Source organism: Chanodichthys erythropterus, chromosome 3 (genome assembly GCF_024489055.1).
Source record: "Chanodichthys erythropterus isolate Z2021 chromosome 3, ASM2448905v1, whole genome shotgun sequence".
NCBI lineage: Eukaryota > Metazoa > Chordata > Actinopteri > Cypriniformes > Xenocyprididae > Chanodichthys > Chanodichthys erythropterus.
Window position 1 is genome coordinate 10,745,108 of NC_090223.1, and position 18,229 is coordinate 10,763,336.

Below are 18,229 nucleotides of genomic sequence, written 5' to 3' on the forward strand. Positions count from 1 at the left end.
AGCCTTCTTCCCTGCTACCTCTGCCCAGGCCGCCTGAACCATTGAAATCTGCCTGGTCAGTTTCTCCAGCACCACCCTGGCAATCAGCCAGAACTCCAGACCTGCCAGTGCCCGCCTGGTCAGTTCCTCCAGCGCCGCCTTTGCAAACAGCCAGGACTCCAGACCTGCCAGTTCCCGCCTGGTCAAATCCTCCAGCGCCGCCCTGGCAATCAGCCGGGACTCCAAACCTGCCAGTGCCCGCCTGGTTAATTCCTCCAGCGCCGACCTGGCAAACAGCCGGGACTCCAGACCTGCCGGTACCAGCCTGGTCAGTTCCTCCAGCACCGCCCTGGATTTCAGTGGGGGCACCCTGGATCTGGCCCGCCGTCCCTCCCCCTGATCCTCCTCCTGTCCACCTCCCTCCTGAGTTTTTTTTTTGTGTTTTGTCTGGTGGAGCGTCTGGTAGCCGCTCCTTTGAGGGGGGGTAATGTCATGATCACCAGTGAGAGTGCCCTTTCAGCCACTAGAGGGCACTCCATCCCGGACTCTTATTTCCACCTGTTACATGGACTACATATCCCAATACACACTTCCCGGACTAATCATCTCACATCATTGCACTCACCTGTTTTGTATCATGTCATTAGTGTCTGTCTATATATAGTGAGCTGTTTCTGTCTTTGGTTGTGGTTCGTTGTTTAATGTTACACACACTTCTGTTCCTTGTGTTTTCTTGTTTTTTTGCTTGTGCTTGTTTTGTTTGGACTGCCTTTCTGGATTCTGACCTTTGCCTGTTTTTGGAATACGACCTTGGATTACCCAATAAACAACCGCTGCAATTGGATCCTATCTTCTTGTTTTTGTGTGCACCGTGACATGTGTAGTTTGCATCAGTTCTAAGGTTTTCAAACATAGTTTTGAATGGATTTGGATGGATCTTTGTGATCTCTCTTTGTTTCACCCATTACTGCTAAGGTCCCGAGGAATTTTTATGGCGGGTCTGTGGCCAACCTTAGGAAGTAGTCTCTAGATGGGTGAAGGGCTGAAACTGCCTATGGACCAATGAGAAGTCCTGTCCTTCCAAGGCTTGGTACAAGAGGTCTTCTTCTTGCCCTCTAAGAGAGGTCTGGATGTTGTCCTTACATCTTTATCTGATGGCGTTGGACAGTTTGTATGTGTTAGGCCACCAAGATCCAATAAAAATGTAGCAAACCTTTGTCCACTGTTACAGATAGAGAGGGGCCCGGCCATAAACTGGGCCCTAGAATGTGCTGTTCACTACAAGGGTTAACCTGACTATTACTGTACTCATTGTTTTATCAATTTACTGTACAGTTTGGGAGAAATTTAAAGTTAAACACACCCCCAAACATCAAAGTTCATTCTAGCACATATAATGTCCCGATTTCAAACACTCATAAAAATCTTTTGTTTAGAGGTTTTCTCATTCTGTCAATAGATATTTGCTCAGAATGGCACTGGCTATTACTGTAATTATTTTCATGTCATTTTACTGTACATTTTTGGATCAAATTAAAGGCAAAACTCCACTATATAAGTGCATTCTAACTCTTGCAGCACCCAGTCGATGGGACTGAGGATGGAGGCAGAGCTGGGGGGAAGGTAGAGCCAGATGGAGCTGTAGGTGTAGGCAGGTCAATGCTTGACCAATGGGGAGCCTGAGGGATGAGGGAACCCAGATAAGCTACATGGCCGATAGTGGATCTGAAGTGTCGAAGGGCCGAAGTGGAGCAGTGGGCACAGAGGCTGGAGGTGGAAACAGGGGATCTTCTGTGCGAGAAGGAGCTGTTGGCCTGAAGACACTTGGCATCTCTTGCTGGCATGTGGAGGATGTAGAAGGTGATGGTGGGGCTGAGGAACTGGCTGAATGAAGAGGTGTGAGAGGGAGGCTGGGTGGGAATTCAGGAAATACAAGGGACACTACAGATACAGGTGCTGGAGATACAGATGGTACACCAGAGACCAGACAGGAAGAGGCCCCAGGGTGGAGTCGCAGGTGGGAGGCAGAATAGCGCCCCATTGGAAATACAGGGTAGAATCACCTCTCCAAACAAGTCTATCAAGATCACTTCAACAAATCCTTCAGTTCATCAAAATATTTGCCAGAGTTTTACATACACATTTCCACAGCAGTGGTGTTGTGGGCAGAGTTTTTTTCCCAGCCCTCAAACTCCACAATCACTAACTCAGTGATGAATGGTGTTGCCAGCTTGCACACCTGGTAAGACTCTGTAGGTGGTCTGAGCTACAAAACACTCTGTCCTTATCATTGGTATGGGCGTGTCTCTCATGGTGGCCGGTCTCCACTGTCTGCGGTGGGCTCAAACAGCATCTCCGTCACATCGTTCATCGTTGGTGGTGGTTGGCTGGCCTCTGGCACTGGAGTGGTACTGGTGGTGAAGTCAAACAAAGGAACTAATAAGGGAGTAAATGAACACTGGAGGAAACTAATTACATAATTAACAGACTGTTCAAACTAAGAAACACAACACAGCAGACATGTGACACTGTAGTCATGTTGACAATTTTATTGATGCTATTACTACTTAATAGTAATAGATTACTACTACTCTGGACCTTGACTGTTGCAACTTTGTTGCTTTCAATGGAGGATGAAAAAACCTCTTGGATTTTGCATAAATATCATAATTTGACATGAAACAAATGTGATTTTTGGGTGAACTAACCCTTTAATATAACTCTGATTGTGTTCATCAAAAAGACAAATGTCATTGAAAAGAACATTCCTCCTCCTCTCAATGCTATAACAGGTGCCGCTCTCCCACTCCAGCATGAGATGCAGCCTGTAACACATCAAGCAAAATTTTGGCATTCTCACGAAAATAGCATTCCCCTCCTCTCAATGCTGTGACAGGTGCCTCTTACTTGCTTCAGTGCGAAACACAGCCAGTAGCACTTTAATAATTCGCCACTCAACTCCGGGCATGGCAGGCCATCCCCATGCTGTCGAGCTGGATATCAGAAATAACAGAACGAGTCTACTAGCTCCATTTCGCTCGCAGACCACCACGCTTCTTGGGCATGATTTACTCCTCAGTCTCAGGCAACAGGTCTCATGTCCTCCAAGCCAAAGTGCAGTCTCTGCTAGAAAAAGGTGATGTGGAGATAGTTCCCTCAGAATGCAGAGAGTCAGGCTTTTACAGCTGCTACTTCCTCGTTCCAAAGAATGATGGCGGTCTCAGGCCCATTCTTGATCTGTGACGTCTGAACCGGATCCTCATGAGATTAATTTATATTGGTCAATCTGAAAGACTTTGACTTTCATATCTAGAAAGCCCCCCACAAAAGGCCATTCTTGAGATTTGCCTTTGAGGGAGTGGTATACGAATTCCTAAATTCCTTCCATTCATACTCTCTAGAGCTCCGCATAACTTTATGAAGTGTGTAGATGCGGCCCTCTCTTTTTTGCAACAGAACAGAAAATCGGGAGCATGGCAGCCTTTTTCAAGTTGGGGTCTATTCTTCCCCTCAATAGATTTCAGAAGCGGCAAGGCCATTTGCAACCACTACAGCACTGGTTGAAAGACGTGTTCCACCTCGTGAGTGGCACACAGGCCTGCACCTTCTTAGAGTTCGCCACCACTGTGTTCTTGGTCCCCTTGAAATCGTCCCATTTTTATTAGAACAGGATAATGCTGGGCTCTGTTTCCAGAAGGAAAGTGGTCATGACAGACATCTCCAAGATGGGTTTGGGGCCCTGTGTGACTGCAGAATAGCCTTCAGCTCATGGGTGACTCCCTTGATGAATTGGCACATCAACCATCTGATGGGATATGTTGGCACTAGATGTACTAGATGGCACTTTGATATTTAGGGTAAATTCACCTTTAGTTTTCTCCCAAACTGTACAGTAAAAATATATGACAATAAGTACAGTAATAGTCAGGTTGACCCTGAATAAATATCAGTTGACAGAATGAGCAAACCTATCAAGAAAAGATTTTTATGAGTGTTTGAAAATAAGACATGATGTAAGTGCTAGAATGACTTTTGATGTTTGAAGGTGAGTTTGCCTTTAATTTTCTCCCAAACTCTACAGTAAAATGATATGCCAGAATGAGCAAACCTATTAGTGTTCGAATTTGGGCCATATGTGCTAGAATGCACTTTGATATTGGAGGTGAGTTTGCCTTTAAGTTTCTCCCATACTGTACAGTAAAATGATACAACAATGAGCACAGTAATATCCAGGGTGACCCTGAATAAATATCAGTTGACAGAATTAGCTAACCTATGAAGAAAATATTTTTATGAGTGTTTGAATATGGGCTACAGTGCAAGTGCTAAAATGCACTTAGATATTATAGGTGAGTTTGACTTTAATTTTCTCCCAAACTGTACAGAAAAATGGTATGAAAATAAGTACAGTAATAGCCAGTGTGACTCTGAATAAATATCAGTTGACAGAATGAGCTAACCTATAAAGAAAAGATTTTTATTAGTGTTTGAAAATGGACCACGGTGGAAGTGATAAAATTAACTTTGATATTGTGGGTGAGTTTAACATTAATTTTCTCCCAAACTGTAAAGTAAAATGATATGAAAATGAGTACAGTAATAGCCAGCGTGACCCTGAATAAATATCAGTGGACAGAATGAGCTAACCTATAAAGAAAAGATTTTTATGAGTGTTTGAAAATGGGCTACAGTGCAAGTGCTTGAATGCACTTTGATATTATGGGTGAGTTTGACTTTAATTTTCTCCCAAACTGTACAGTAAAATGATATGAAAATGAGTACAGTAATAGCCAGGGTGACCCTGAATAAATATCAGTTGACAGAATGAGCTAACCTATAAAGAAAAGATTTTTATTAGTGTTTGAAAATGGACCAAGGTGCAAGTGCTAAAATGCATTTTGATATTGTGGGTGAGTTTGACTTTAATTTTCTCCCAAACTGTACAGTAAAATGGTATGAAAATAAGTACAGAAATAGCCAGTGTGGCTCTGAATAAATATCAGTTGACAGAATGAGCTAACCTATAAAGAGAAGATTTTTATTAGTGTTTGAAAATGGACCAAGGTGCAAGTGCTAAAATGCATTTTGATATTGTGGGTGAGTTTGACTTTAATTTTCTCCCAAACTGTACAGTAAAATGGTATGAAAATAAGTACAGTAATAGCCAGTGTGACCCTGAATAAATATAAGTTGACAGAATGAGCTAACCTATAAAGAAAAGATTTTTATGAGTGTTTGAATATGGGCTACAGTGCAAGTGCTTGAATGCACTTTGATATTATGGGTGAGTTTGACTTTAATTTTCTCCCAAACTGTACAGTAAAATGGTATGAAAATAAGTACAGAAATAGCCAGTGTGACTCTGAATAAATATCAGTTGACAGAATGAGCTAACCTATAAAGAAAAGATTTTTATTAGTGTTTGAAAATGGACCAAGGTGCAAGTGCTAAAATGCATTTTGATATTGTGGGTGAGTTTGACTTTAATTTTCTCCCAAACTGTACAGTAAAATGGTATGAAAATAAGTACGGTAATAGCCAGCGTGACCCTGAATAAATATCAGTGGACAGAATGAGCTAACCTATAAAGAAAAGATTTTTATGAGTGTTTGAAAATGGGCTACAGTGCAAGTGCTTGAATGCACTTTGATATTATGGGTGAGTTTGACTTTAATTTTCTCCCAAACTGTACAGTAAAATGATATGAAAATGAGTACAGTAATAGCCAGGGTGACCCTGAATAAATATCAGTTGACAGAATGAGCTAACCTATAAAGAAAAGATTTTTATTAGTGTTTGAAAATGGACCAAGGTGCAAGTGCTAAAATGCATTTTGATATTGTGGGTGAGTTTGACTTTAATTTTCTCCCAAACTGTACAGTAAAATTGTATGAAAATAAGTACAGAAATAGCCAGTGTGGCTCTGAATAAATATCAGTTGACAGAATGAGCTAACCTATAAAGAGAAGATTTTTATTAGTGTTTGAAAATGGACCAAGGTGCAAGTGCTAAAATGCATTTTGATATTGTGGGTGAGTTTGACTTTAATTTTCTCCCAAACTGTACAGTAAAATGGTATGAAAATAAGTACAGTAATAGCCAGTGTGACCCTGAATAAATATAAGTTGACAGAATGAGCTAACCTATAAAGAAAAGATTTTTATGAGTGTTTGAATATGGGCTACAGTGCAAGTGCTTGAATGCACTTTGATATTATGGGTGAGTTTGACTTTAATTTTCTCCCAAACTGTACAGTAAAATGGTATGAAAATAAGTACAGAAATAGCCAGTGTGACTCTGAATAAATATCCGTTGACAGAATGAGCTAACCTATAAAGAAAAGATTTTTATTAGTGTTTGAAAATGGACCAAGGTGCAAGTGCTAAAATGCATTTTGATATTGTGGGTGAGTTTGACTTTAATTTTCTCCCAAACTGTACAGTAAAATGGTATGAAAATAAGTACGGTAATAGCCAGCATGACCCTGAATAAATATCAGTTGACAGAATGAGCTTACCTATGAAGAAAATATTTTTATGAGTGTTTGAATATGGGCCACAGTGCAAGTGCTAAAATGCACTTTGATAGTGGGGGTGAGTTTGACTTTAATTTTCTCCCAAACTGTACAGTAAAATGATATGAAAAAGAGTACAGTAATAGCCAGGGTGACCCTGAATAAATATCAGTTGACAAAATGAGCTAACCTATAAAGGTACTAATTACAATATATATATATATATATATATATATATATATATAATATATATCTATATATATATATATATATATTTATATTATCATTAATTTATATTCATACTATATAATAATTACTGTATAATATACATAAAACATTAAAATTAATAAATGGTTCATAATTATTACCATTACTATTAACATTAACATTAATATATGATATATAGCATATACAAACATTAAATTACAATAAAATAAAGTATATAAAAGTATATATATATTTTTATATAAAAATAACTTATCTGATGTCTCTTTATGTTATTGCCCTTTTTACGGTTAACTGCAAGAGTATAAAGGAAACTGCCGTCTTTAAATGCATTTAGACCGTTTCCAGCACCCATACCGTAAGTGCAGGAATAGACGCGCAAACTAAAAAAAAAAAGAGCGGCTGGCTTGACCGTGTATTTTCGACGCACGGCCCACTTTACCGCAGTGGCGTTTCTCCGTGTTTCTCGTCAGTTTTATAGCAATAAAGTTCAACAACTGCGTCAGATTGGTTAAGTACCATTACCCACAGTCTACCTTAAGTACTTTATGTTAATATTTTTACCTCTGTGATTGAACGTCTGAAATATATGTTGGCAAAATGTTACGCTAGCATATGTTTTTAATTATACTGAGTGCAAAACGTCTTCTTGAATGCTTTTATTTTATGTTTCGCTGTAGGCGATATGTTTTTATTTATAGTTTGGGTGTATTTCATTATTTTTATTTGGATTTTGTCATGTTCTGCGTGTTTTTCAAAATAAATGAATTTAATTCATTTTGAGCTCTGCATTCATTGTTCACAGCTGTTGGAATAGCCTTTAAATTAGTTTGGGCAAATGAGGACATAAATTAGGTTAAACTACTGCATGTCCGCCCATAGAAAAATAAATAAATATAAGAATTACCAACTGATGACCAACACACAACTATTGATACACAACTTTGCCACGACGTCGCAGTTACTAACTGGCAACTTCACAAAGTTACGTTGTGGCAACGTATCCGGGAATTTCACTTTTCCGGTTGCCACAACGTAACTAGTTACATCGCCACGAGGAAAGTTTGGTCACCAAATTACGGTGCAGTTACGTAACAGTCACGTATTTTGGTTAGCTGGGTCAATGTGTCGTCACGAGCTGCAGGGTTTAATTTGGACGTGTCTAAGCAAGTTTTATTTACTCTTATTGTAGAAGTTCCCATCCACTAGCATTATTTGACTGACAGACAGCAACGGTTGGAGTTAAAAATCATCATTTGTGTTCTACTGAAGAAACAAAGACACCTACATCTTGGATGCCCTGGGGGTAAGCAGATAAACATCAAATTTTCATTTTTGGGTGAACAGATTATTATTATTATTATTATTATTATTAACAGATTCGAATTTAATGCAGGCTTGATGTTGATGAGGTACAGAATCATGTGTTTGTATTGACATGAGCTGTTCTGTTCTTGGACAATTAAACATGTTGCTGTTTATTCTGTGGTTCAAGTAAAATATTATTATTGTTTTTTTAAAGCAAAAAAAAAAACTCTGCAAATTTGGAAATTGTTGCTTCTAATAAAATAAACAAGTCACAGTGTTTACAGCTGCATATGAGGTCTGCTGCTGTTGCTATGATGACATTTCCAGTAAGATTAAAATAGCTCATCTTTTGTTTTGCTTTTTATTTCAGGCATATACCAGAAGTTTAATATTTCACTTTCATGTTGTTTCAGTATCGGATCGTGTGACTTCAGGAAACACAAATGAGCCTAAAGTGAAAGTGAAACTACATTCACGTGATCGCAGCTCATTGGCTATCATCTGAAAACCGCTCATACACGTCACGTGATATTTGTGTGTTTGGGTTCCCTCTCGTTCCTCCCAGAGGAATGCGAAAGGAATGCAGCGTCATCGAGTCCCGCTAGAGAAGTAAAATGAGTCTCTGAATCCATAAACCCCAGCAGATGGCACTAATGCTCTATGTGAGAGTACAAGCTGCCAATAAAGAAGAAGAAGAAGAAGAAGAAGAGTCGGTAAGTAGAGCAGTTCTTTGTTTTCGCATATTTACACAAGCATCAAACACACTTTAGTTCGTTTTAGCGACAATTTACATACATATTTTGTGTTACGTTTTTTCTGGCGTCTTCCTACTTAAGTGAAATTTAGTGAAGCAGCAGCGAGGATGTGAGGGAAATATGTTGAATTCATCCAAACCTAGTGATTTTATGTGGTTGTTTCAATGTTTGGAGTGAGAACTGTTACTCAATGTCAAGTCAAAAGTCAATGTTTGAGATCTGTGAGGGGAATTGATGGGAATCGATCCGTTGTTGTTGCTGCCATTTTATTTCATCTTTAGCAAATAAAATCTAATACGTTACATTGTTAAAATACACTGGAACAGATACTGCCAAAAACATGAGTTTATGATGAGGTTTTTATTATCATTGTCAGATCTAAGCATTAGTGCAATGAATGTAGTAAATTAAATCAAAGTATATGACAGTTATTTAGATGCATCAATATTAACACAGAAACTGCTGAAAACACTCTGCTGTAAATTGACACTAAATAAATTTTTGACCAGGGTTTATATTTGGAAGGCATTTCATTACGATGTTTATATTATTATTTTTTTTTCTATTTCTAGATATCTGCCTATATTTTAACGAAGAAGCAGGAGAGGGAAGTTACGCATTCACATCAGTTACTTAGATGTCTTAGATGTGACATACAGTATAAAAACAACTTCAGGAACTGATATATATTTTATTTTATCACATCAGCTTCTGCCACAGTAATTCAGCAAGAAATGTTGCAATATTCCCATCGGCCTACAAGTGAAGACAAACATCACATCATCAGGAAGAGCTGAAATCTGCAAAGACTGAGTTTATTAAAGAGGACAGTGAGAACATGAGTGATCCAGAACCCTGCAGAATGAAACACACTGAAGATACTGAAGAACGAAGAGGTTGGTGTTTATTCTTCATTCATTCATGATGCTGAACAACATTCATGTCAGAAAGATTTTAGCAGCAACATGAAATTGGTACAAATGTTTTTTTTGTTTTCAACAAATGATTAGTAAAGCAAGGTTTGAGAAACTTAAGCAAACCAGATTCGTAGTTACTAAATAATAAATCTCACAAATAAAAGAAGTTCCCTTGTGAATGGGAACTCGTACTGCATCTATAGTGGACACTATAAGGAATGCCTGCAGCGTGACCGGTGTCTGAAGCATGTGATTCAAACTCAACAATGTCATTGGCTGGCCTTCAGGCTCTAACTGCCTGAACTGTATATGTACGTTTCTGAAATTACATAATTTGGACACAGTCAACTCTGATATCAGATTACTCTAAATTGTAATGTTGACATGTATTTTTTGAAAAACTGCATTGAAAGAATATGTATTGTGAAAGGCACTATACAAATAAATGTGAATTGAATTGAATAGTGGACCATTTGGAACCATTTGGCATACTCTTTTCAACATACTATGCTATGAGACACACTTATTTAAATCTCACATATTATTTTGGATGGATATTATGGACATTGGGATGGATGGCATGGCTCATATCTAGTTTTTTGGCTCTTTGTGGGCCACTATGATAAGCTTAATCTGTAAGGTTGAGTTTGGCTTGGTCTCTTCTCATCCTGAGAATTGTTTTTGCTAAGACTTCTGCTCACTTGAGCTCTGTCTTGACCAGTGTTTTCCAACCCTGTTCCTGGAGGCTCAAATAGTTGAATATTCGATCTGTAATTAATATTAGAAAAATAAAAAATACTATTCAAATTTTACTATGTTGCTTTGCTGGCCATAAATGCAGTGAATCCATGATAAGTCTCAAGCATTGAGACAGTTATCAACTAAATGCACCGGGTGGCGGTGTGGAGCGTGTTTAACAAGTTTTGTTTTTTTGGTTGTCGCATAATGTAGTCGCCTGTCTCACAAAGTTTGGAATTACTTTGATGAAAATGATCTTACAAACTGGAATTACTTTTGATCAAATGAATTAATGAAACTGAGTTATAATATCAACACCATAATGAGAAAGCACATGAAATCAAAACACCCGTTGAATGAGGACAGACAGCTGTCCATCACTACATTCACGACAGGTAAGCGCAGCTGTAAGCTATCCCAGAGTAAGCCAAAATGATAACTTATCTGATAGCAGAATTATTTGGGACATATGCTTACTTTAAGTTTCATCGAGGGAGATATACTTACAAACAGAAAACACAAAGTGCTGCTGTTAGAAACTTAGCTTGGCATACCGTTATGTATTATCTGCAGCTCGTTTTCTCACCCAAACATGTGGATATTATTGTTTATCTCAACATGAACATGTGAAACAATATGAACATGATAACCATATACTGACTCGAGTGTAGGGCTGGGTACCGAACTCATACTTTTTCGGTACCGATCGAACTGCCTTGATACCATAGAGTATCGAAAAGTGTCTTGTCATTCGGTACCAAATTTCGGTACCTCAGAATGGAGCCGAGTAGAGGGGCGGAGAAATGCTTTTTTGCATTGAAAACTAAACTTTATTAAAACTATTTGCACTGATTTATTGTGTTGGGTAAATTTTGTTAATTTGTGCTTTTTTTTATTCCCCGCAGTGGCTCAGGAGATGAGTCTTTGAGTCTGAAAAAAAGTCAACAAAGTTAAAATATAAAACCAAAGATTTTTTTTGAGGTTATGTAATCTTGTTTAAACAGATTTTATAAAATTGGTATCGAAAAAGGTATCGTTTAGGTATCGGTATCGAAGTCAAGGTATCGGTATCGTCTCGGTATCGAAAATTTTAGAACGATACCCAGCCCCACTCGAGTGTATTATGTATGTCACTTTTTGTAAGATACTTGGCGCTGTCTGCTTTATTAGCATTTTTCTCGTTTGCGCTGCTTTAGCTTAAATGCTTTTTTTCCTTATATTTTTTGTTTGCACATATTTAATGCTTTCAACTAAAATAAAACCTTAATATATAATTAAAGCATGTTGTTTATTGCCTAATCGAAAGCTAGTTCAGAAATGGTTACAAAATCTTGATGAAAATAAAAAATAACATCTTTCTCATTTAACGTAATTTAAATAAACAAATATTCAAATATTTGTTTTTTACGAGCCCAAATATTCGAATACAATATTTTGGAAAAATGCCCATCCCTACTGGAAGCACACCAACACTACACGATTTCCAACTCTTCCTAATCAAACACACCTGAATCAACTCAAGCTCATCAGTAGAGACTCAGATGAGGGACACATCCAAAATGTGGACTGTTGGTGTGCCTCCAGAAATAGGGTTGGCGAACACTGGTCTAGACAGTGATATCAAGTGTATCTGCCCTCTTTGGGCTGCTGTGATAATCTGTCTTTAAAGGATTAGTTCACTTTAAAATAAAAATTACCCCAAGCTTTACTCGGCCTTGAGCCATCCTAGGTGTATATGACTTCCTTCTTTCTTCTTTCTCTTTCATTTCAGACCTGATGGAAGACAGTGAGGAGAGTAAAGAACTGATTGAAATAGAGGACGAACTTCATATCAAACCTGGAGAAAAACCTTTGGGTCGCTTAAAGTCTAGAAACACATTTTTAAAGAAAAGAAGAACCAAGAAACGTTTCACTTGCACTCACTGTGGAAAGAGATTTGTGTATAAACAAAATTTTGAGAATCACATGAGAGTTCATACCGGAGATAACCCAAATGTATGCCATCAATGTGGGAAGAGTTTCATGCGGTCATCTCACCTCACGAAACACATGAGAGTGCACACCGGAGAGAAGCCGTTCACATGTGATCAATGCGGGAAGAGGTTTCCGTACAAAGAAAGTCTTAAAGTTCACATGACAGTTCACACCGGAGAGAAGCTGTTCACTTGTAATTGGTGTGAAAAGAGATTCTCAAACAAACAACATCTAGAGATCCACATGAGAGTTCATACTGGAGAGAAGCCGTTCACATGCACTCAGTGTGGAAAGAGATTCTCATGCAAAGAAAATCTTAGAGTTCACATGAGGATCCACACTGGAGAAAGACCGTTCCCATGTGATCAATGCGGGAAGAGTTTCACACAATTAGCACACCTTAAAGAGCACAAGAATATCCACACTGGAGAGAAGCCGTTCACATGTGATCAGTGTGGGAAGACGTTTCTTTGGGCATCAGCCTTGAGGACACACCTAACAGTTCATAGGAAGGAGAAGCCATATTCATGTTCTGTATGTGGGAAGAGTTTTTCATGGCGGCCATATTTACATGTACATGAGAAAATTCATACTAGTGTAAGAGATCATGTGTGCTTTGAATGTGGGAAGACTTTTATTTCAGTGAGCGTTTTAAAACTGCACCAGAGGATTCACACTGGAGAGAAACCTTACAAGTGTTCACACTGTGACAAGAGCTTCAGTCAGCCATCTAATCTGAAAAAACATCAGAAGATCCACAGCAGAGAGAAGCCGCACACGTGTGATCAGTGCGGAAAGAGTTTTGCTATTAATGTTCAACTGAAGGTACACATGAGGATCCACACCGGAGAGAAACCGTACAAGTGTTCACACTGCGACAAGAGCTTCAGTCAGTCAGCAAATCTGAAAAAACACGAGAGGATCCACACTGGAGAAAAACCTTACAAGTGTTCACACTGTGATAAGAGATTCAGTCAGTCAGAACAACTGAAAACGCACGAGATGACCCACAGCACAGAGAAGCCGCATGCGTGTGATCAGTGTGGAATGAGTTTCGCTGTTAAACGCTACCTGGAGCTGCACATGAGGATCCACACTGGAGAGAAACCTCACAAGTGTTCAAACTGTGACAAGAGATTCAGTCAGCCATCAACTCTGAAAAAACATGAGAGGACACACAGCAGAGAGAAGCCGCACACGTGTGATCAGTGTGGAACAAGTTTTGCTTTTAAAAGTCACCTGAAGATACACAAGAAGATCCATGCAGTGGAGAAACCACATCACCAAAGTATTAGATGACCTCAAATAGGTCACAACCTATTGAAGTGTGCCGGAATGAAACTCTCTGTTGACTGGCATTCAGAGCAGACAGGCCAGGGAATGGAGAGAGATTTCTAGGAAGGCAAGAGACTGCAGTCACATGCTCCACCCATTAAACATCTTATTCCAGCAGTCCCCATATGCCTTCAGAGCCCCCCGAAATTCTCACCCTCAGCAGATTGAGCCGCAACCAACCAAGTCAGCTCAGCTGAGGGCAAAACGCAGTGGCTACAGCTAGATGCCAGCCAGAAAACCCTCAGGTACCCCTTTTTCACCAAGGCAGTTTGAGTGCTGGTTCGGAGCCAGAGCCTTGTTTCAAATCAGTTCTTTGTCTTTCGACACCCAAAGCACCAGCCCCGAACCAGGAAAAGTGGTTTGTAAGTAGCACCAAAACATTGCTGGGCTAGTAGTAAGAACCGCTTGCATCAGGGGCTGGGGGCGAGGTTACCATGACCAACAAGAAACTTGAGACTGCCATTTTTGAAATAGCAGCTTGATTGTTATCTCTTGTCTATATACAAATTATGGCGTGCCATGTTTGGATGCCCATAGGTTTTTGTAGGTTGTAGGTTTGTAAGTTCGCAAAGCCATGAGCCTTGTTCGAGATGTGCTTTTGGATCATTCACGCGGTGCTTTGATATCATGCGCCGATTGCTCTGTGGGAAGCTGATGAATCTCAAACAAGCCTGGTGTGTTTGTGTTTGGCGCTGCAGCGCTAGCTTTGCTGTGAAATATGAGATGTATACAGTGACGTAAATCCTGGCTCTGTGCTGCTCTCCAGCAAACCGCTTCTTAGATGGCTCTTCAGTTGAACCAACTCCGAACTGACACTAGCACTAGCTCTGAACTAGCACTCGGTTCATGCTGAAAGGGGGTAAAGGAGGGAAGAAACGGCAGGCACTAATTTGACCTAATTTGTCTTTATGTTCAGGATAAAAGAGCAACAGCATTCATGAAGTATTTGTTGTTTCCTCTCTCAAAGAGAGAGTAATTTTTCCCCCTCCAAACAAGAGAGTAATTGTTCACAAGAAAATGTATCTCGTGATCAGTTCCTTTGTGAAGTTGACACCAGTTTCCCCAATGCCCCAAGTGCAGAGAGCACAGGAAACAAAAACTAAACTTTCTATATCAGAGCTGCAGTCCCCAGCTCTGCTTCTAGATGGCGCCGCCATGTCACAAGTGAGCGAGAGCAGCATCGAGTTAGTACACATGCACAGTAAACCCCTGAGTTTTATCCATAATAATCAGCAGAAGGGGAATCATCTCTGATTTTAGAGGAAGAAATAGCCTCTTTGTTGAGTAAGACAGCAATATTGATTGTGGATTATAGAGTTATGTGTAACTGTTATGCATACTAATCACTTCCATACTAAATATACTTTATACTCAAACAAATAGGCCTAGCAGAGGCCACCTGAATATCTCGCCTGCTGAGAATTATTGCTGCTCTGTAATTGGCCAAAATGGGATGTTCAGCTTTTCCAAGAACTTCTACTCTTCCCTGTGGGACCCCGAATTGATCTCTGACATACTTTTAGTACATTCTGAATTTCTGTGTTTTGAATTTTAGAAAGTTGAATTTGTTCTTTATGTTGAAACCATATTTTGATTACCGAAAACCAGGACACTCGGCCCAGCAATGAGATACTCAAATGATGCTCAAAGTTTACTCAAAGATGCCTTATAATTTCAATACATTTAAAGTATGCCTCCTCTGTATGGACAGAAAATTGTTATATTACAAAATACTACCTATAACCAAAGACACAAATTCAGATAGGCTTCTCAGAGGTTACTCAACATGTTTTATTATGACAAGTTTAATGAATGAAATAATGATAGAAATAATGTTTCTTCTGTATTAGAAAAAAATAATAAATACCTAAAAATACCTCTGCTATATTAGCAATCCAAATTTAACAAAATAGCTCTCACAAACTTACAAAAACTAACAAAAAATATATATCTTAGTTTTCTTCTTCATCCTTGTTTTCCTCTTCATCCTGTTTTTCTTCCTCATCCTCCGATGTTTGGTCACCCTACCACACCGGCCGCGCACATTATATAAGCACAAGCTCAATTTTGATTCGACTCCTGATATAAGAGCTGCACAATGGGTGAGTTTTAAGATGACAGGGTTACATTACATATGCCTTTTTAGACTTTATTCAAGCTGTGTAATGTATCTTGCAGCACAGGGTGTAGTCAGTATGTACATTAAAAACGATTTGAAAGAAATATAATATCAATTTAATGTAAAACAATGTACATGGCGCTCTGTGGAGTGGCAGGATTTTGTAGCATCCCAGCATTGAAAGGGCCCTCGCACCCGGGACCACCACCACCCGGAGGCCTTAGGAAAATAGTCAACAGTGGGCAACATGAATTTAAGCATGTAAATATTGGAGAAATATGGCAAAGTCATTTTGATGTGCCACACTTCCTGCTGCCAACAGGTGGCGCTATAACTCTATAAATATATACTATATATGCCTGACTTACAATAGCTTCCTGTTTCATGGCAAAACATCAAATTTTGTCAGGCAGCCACGGACACGCCCTTCAGCGAAAACTCAAGATCTTCGCAATTTAACATCGCAAAAGCCTTTAGATTAGGCTGACCAAATATGACGTTGATCTGATAAAATCTCTATGAGGAAATGGCAAAAACTGCAAAAATGTCTTTTCTCATATCTTGCTCCCATGAATTTCATACCTGTATGTGAAACTTTGAAATTTTGTAGGTGGCGCTATCAAGCCATTTTGCCACACCTAATTCTGAAACCCATATCAATTTTCCCTGCTTCTGATGCGTATGCAAAGTTTTGAGTTTTTGAGCATAATTGGGACCTCAAAAATACAATTCATTTCATTCAATTCATTTCAGAGTAGAAGAATAATTGACCGAGCAATTACGATAGAGTCAGCATCATCCAAAGTCGTCAAAGATCATCTTCAGGAGTTTGTGTCAATTTTCTTAATGAATTTGTATCACTCTTTTATGAAGGAAAGTAATAGTTTTGCTGAAGTAGAGGCCATAATACTTTTAAGAGAGACGTGAATCTGAATCAGTAATTTTTAATTTGTTCATTGTTTTTCATTAGAACATTTAGTTTCTCATCCACTTCTACTCTTTCATGAAAAATGCAAGATATACTTTCATGTATCTTTGAAACTGGACATGTTTCTTGTCTTCTTCTCTTTGGATTTGGCTCTGAAGTCAGTAAGAGAGAGATCTGTCTCATTTGCTTTCATGTTTACTTGTATTTACTTCATGTAATGATTGATTAAACACATTAGACTACTGTACATGTTGTTGTCCATTTTTATTTCCTGCTGATTCTGCTTCAACCAGGAATAATTTCAAAATTTGAGTTCTGAAAGGTATTTGCTTTTTGAGCTTAATCCCCTTTTTTTCACAGACAAGGCTTAAGCTAGTCCTAGACTAAATTGCATGTTTGAGCTGTTTTAACTGAAAGAAACTTAAAATATGTTAGAGCCATTGTTTTGTCTCAAGATGCTCATCAGTAATGTTATTTTGCGTACATTTATAAAAGCTACTTAAATATCCTAATTGAACTAAAGCTTAAGTCTGTGAAACTGAACCTGCTATTTTTTTTTTAAATTTCGTTTTTTAAAATGCCTAATAAATTATATTTAACCACGCACATGACGGACATTGAATGTGATTGTTGTCTGTCTACATTATTAACAGTTTCACCCTTGATGTCCAGTATCATATACAGTTGTAAGAAAAAGTATGTGAACCTCTTGCAGAATCTGAAAATGTGAATAATTTTAACAAAATAAAAGAGACGATTCAAAATGCATGTTATTTTTTATTTAGTACTATGCTGAATAAGATATTTTATATAAAATATGATTATATTTAGTCCATAAGATAAAACAAAAAACAGCTGAATTTATTAAACTGACCCAGTTCAAAGGTATGTGGAGCATTAAGAGTTGGCGGGGTGAAAACTTCTGAATGTCTGAATTGTACTTACATGTTTCCCGGAAGAAAACGTATCTTCTGTTGCTTCCAAAGGGCAGTAATAAATGAAAAACAACAAAAGTTTTTTTTTTTTTTTTTTTTGTATGATCCCCTTTATTTTATTACAATTATTAACAGATTCTGCAAGTTGTTCACATACTTTTTCTTGCCACTGTATTTCAAAGAGTTTGTTCTAGTCATTTTGATGTTCATTCACACCATGAAGAGCAACAAACTTTAACCAACATGTTTTTTCTTTTCTTTTTTTAATTATCTAGTCTCAATCTCACCATTGCTTTACACAACAACCACCAGAAAGAGAGCAGCTGAAACAGATAAGCGGGTGTAATTCTTGTTATGTTTGTGTGATTATGTTAATGTTTTGTGGTTGTGAACAGTATCTTTTTATTATTGTACAAAATTGTTGTTATCGAGCACAGCGCTACTTGTGCGTCTTTTCTGACGTCTTTCTATTGAAACAAACAACAGCAAACATGTGAGGAAA

At 38.4% G+C, this 18,229-nt stretch overlaps 1 protein-coding gene across 1 annotated transcript in view; it reads left to right on the forward strand.

Annotated features, from left to right (window-relative positions):
• The window catches only part of LOC137003129 (zinc finger protein 208-like), a 113,055-nt gene extending 95,035 nt beyond the window's left edge, over nt 1-18,020 (forward strand). The window contains exon 9 of the mRNA XM_067363174.1: nt 12,402-18,020. Within this exon, the coding sequence (XP_067219275.1) occupies nt 12,402-13,709 (1,308 nt within the window). The 3' untranslated portion in view covers nt 13,710-18,020. The remainder of the gene's footprint in view (nt 1-12,401) is intronic.
• Nucleotides 18,021-18,229: the final 209 nt, after the last annotated feature.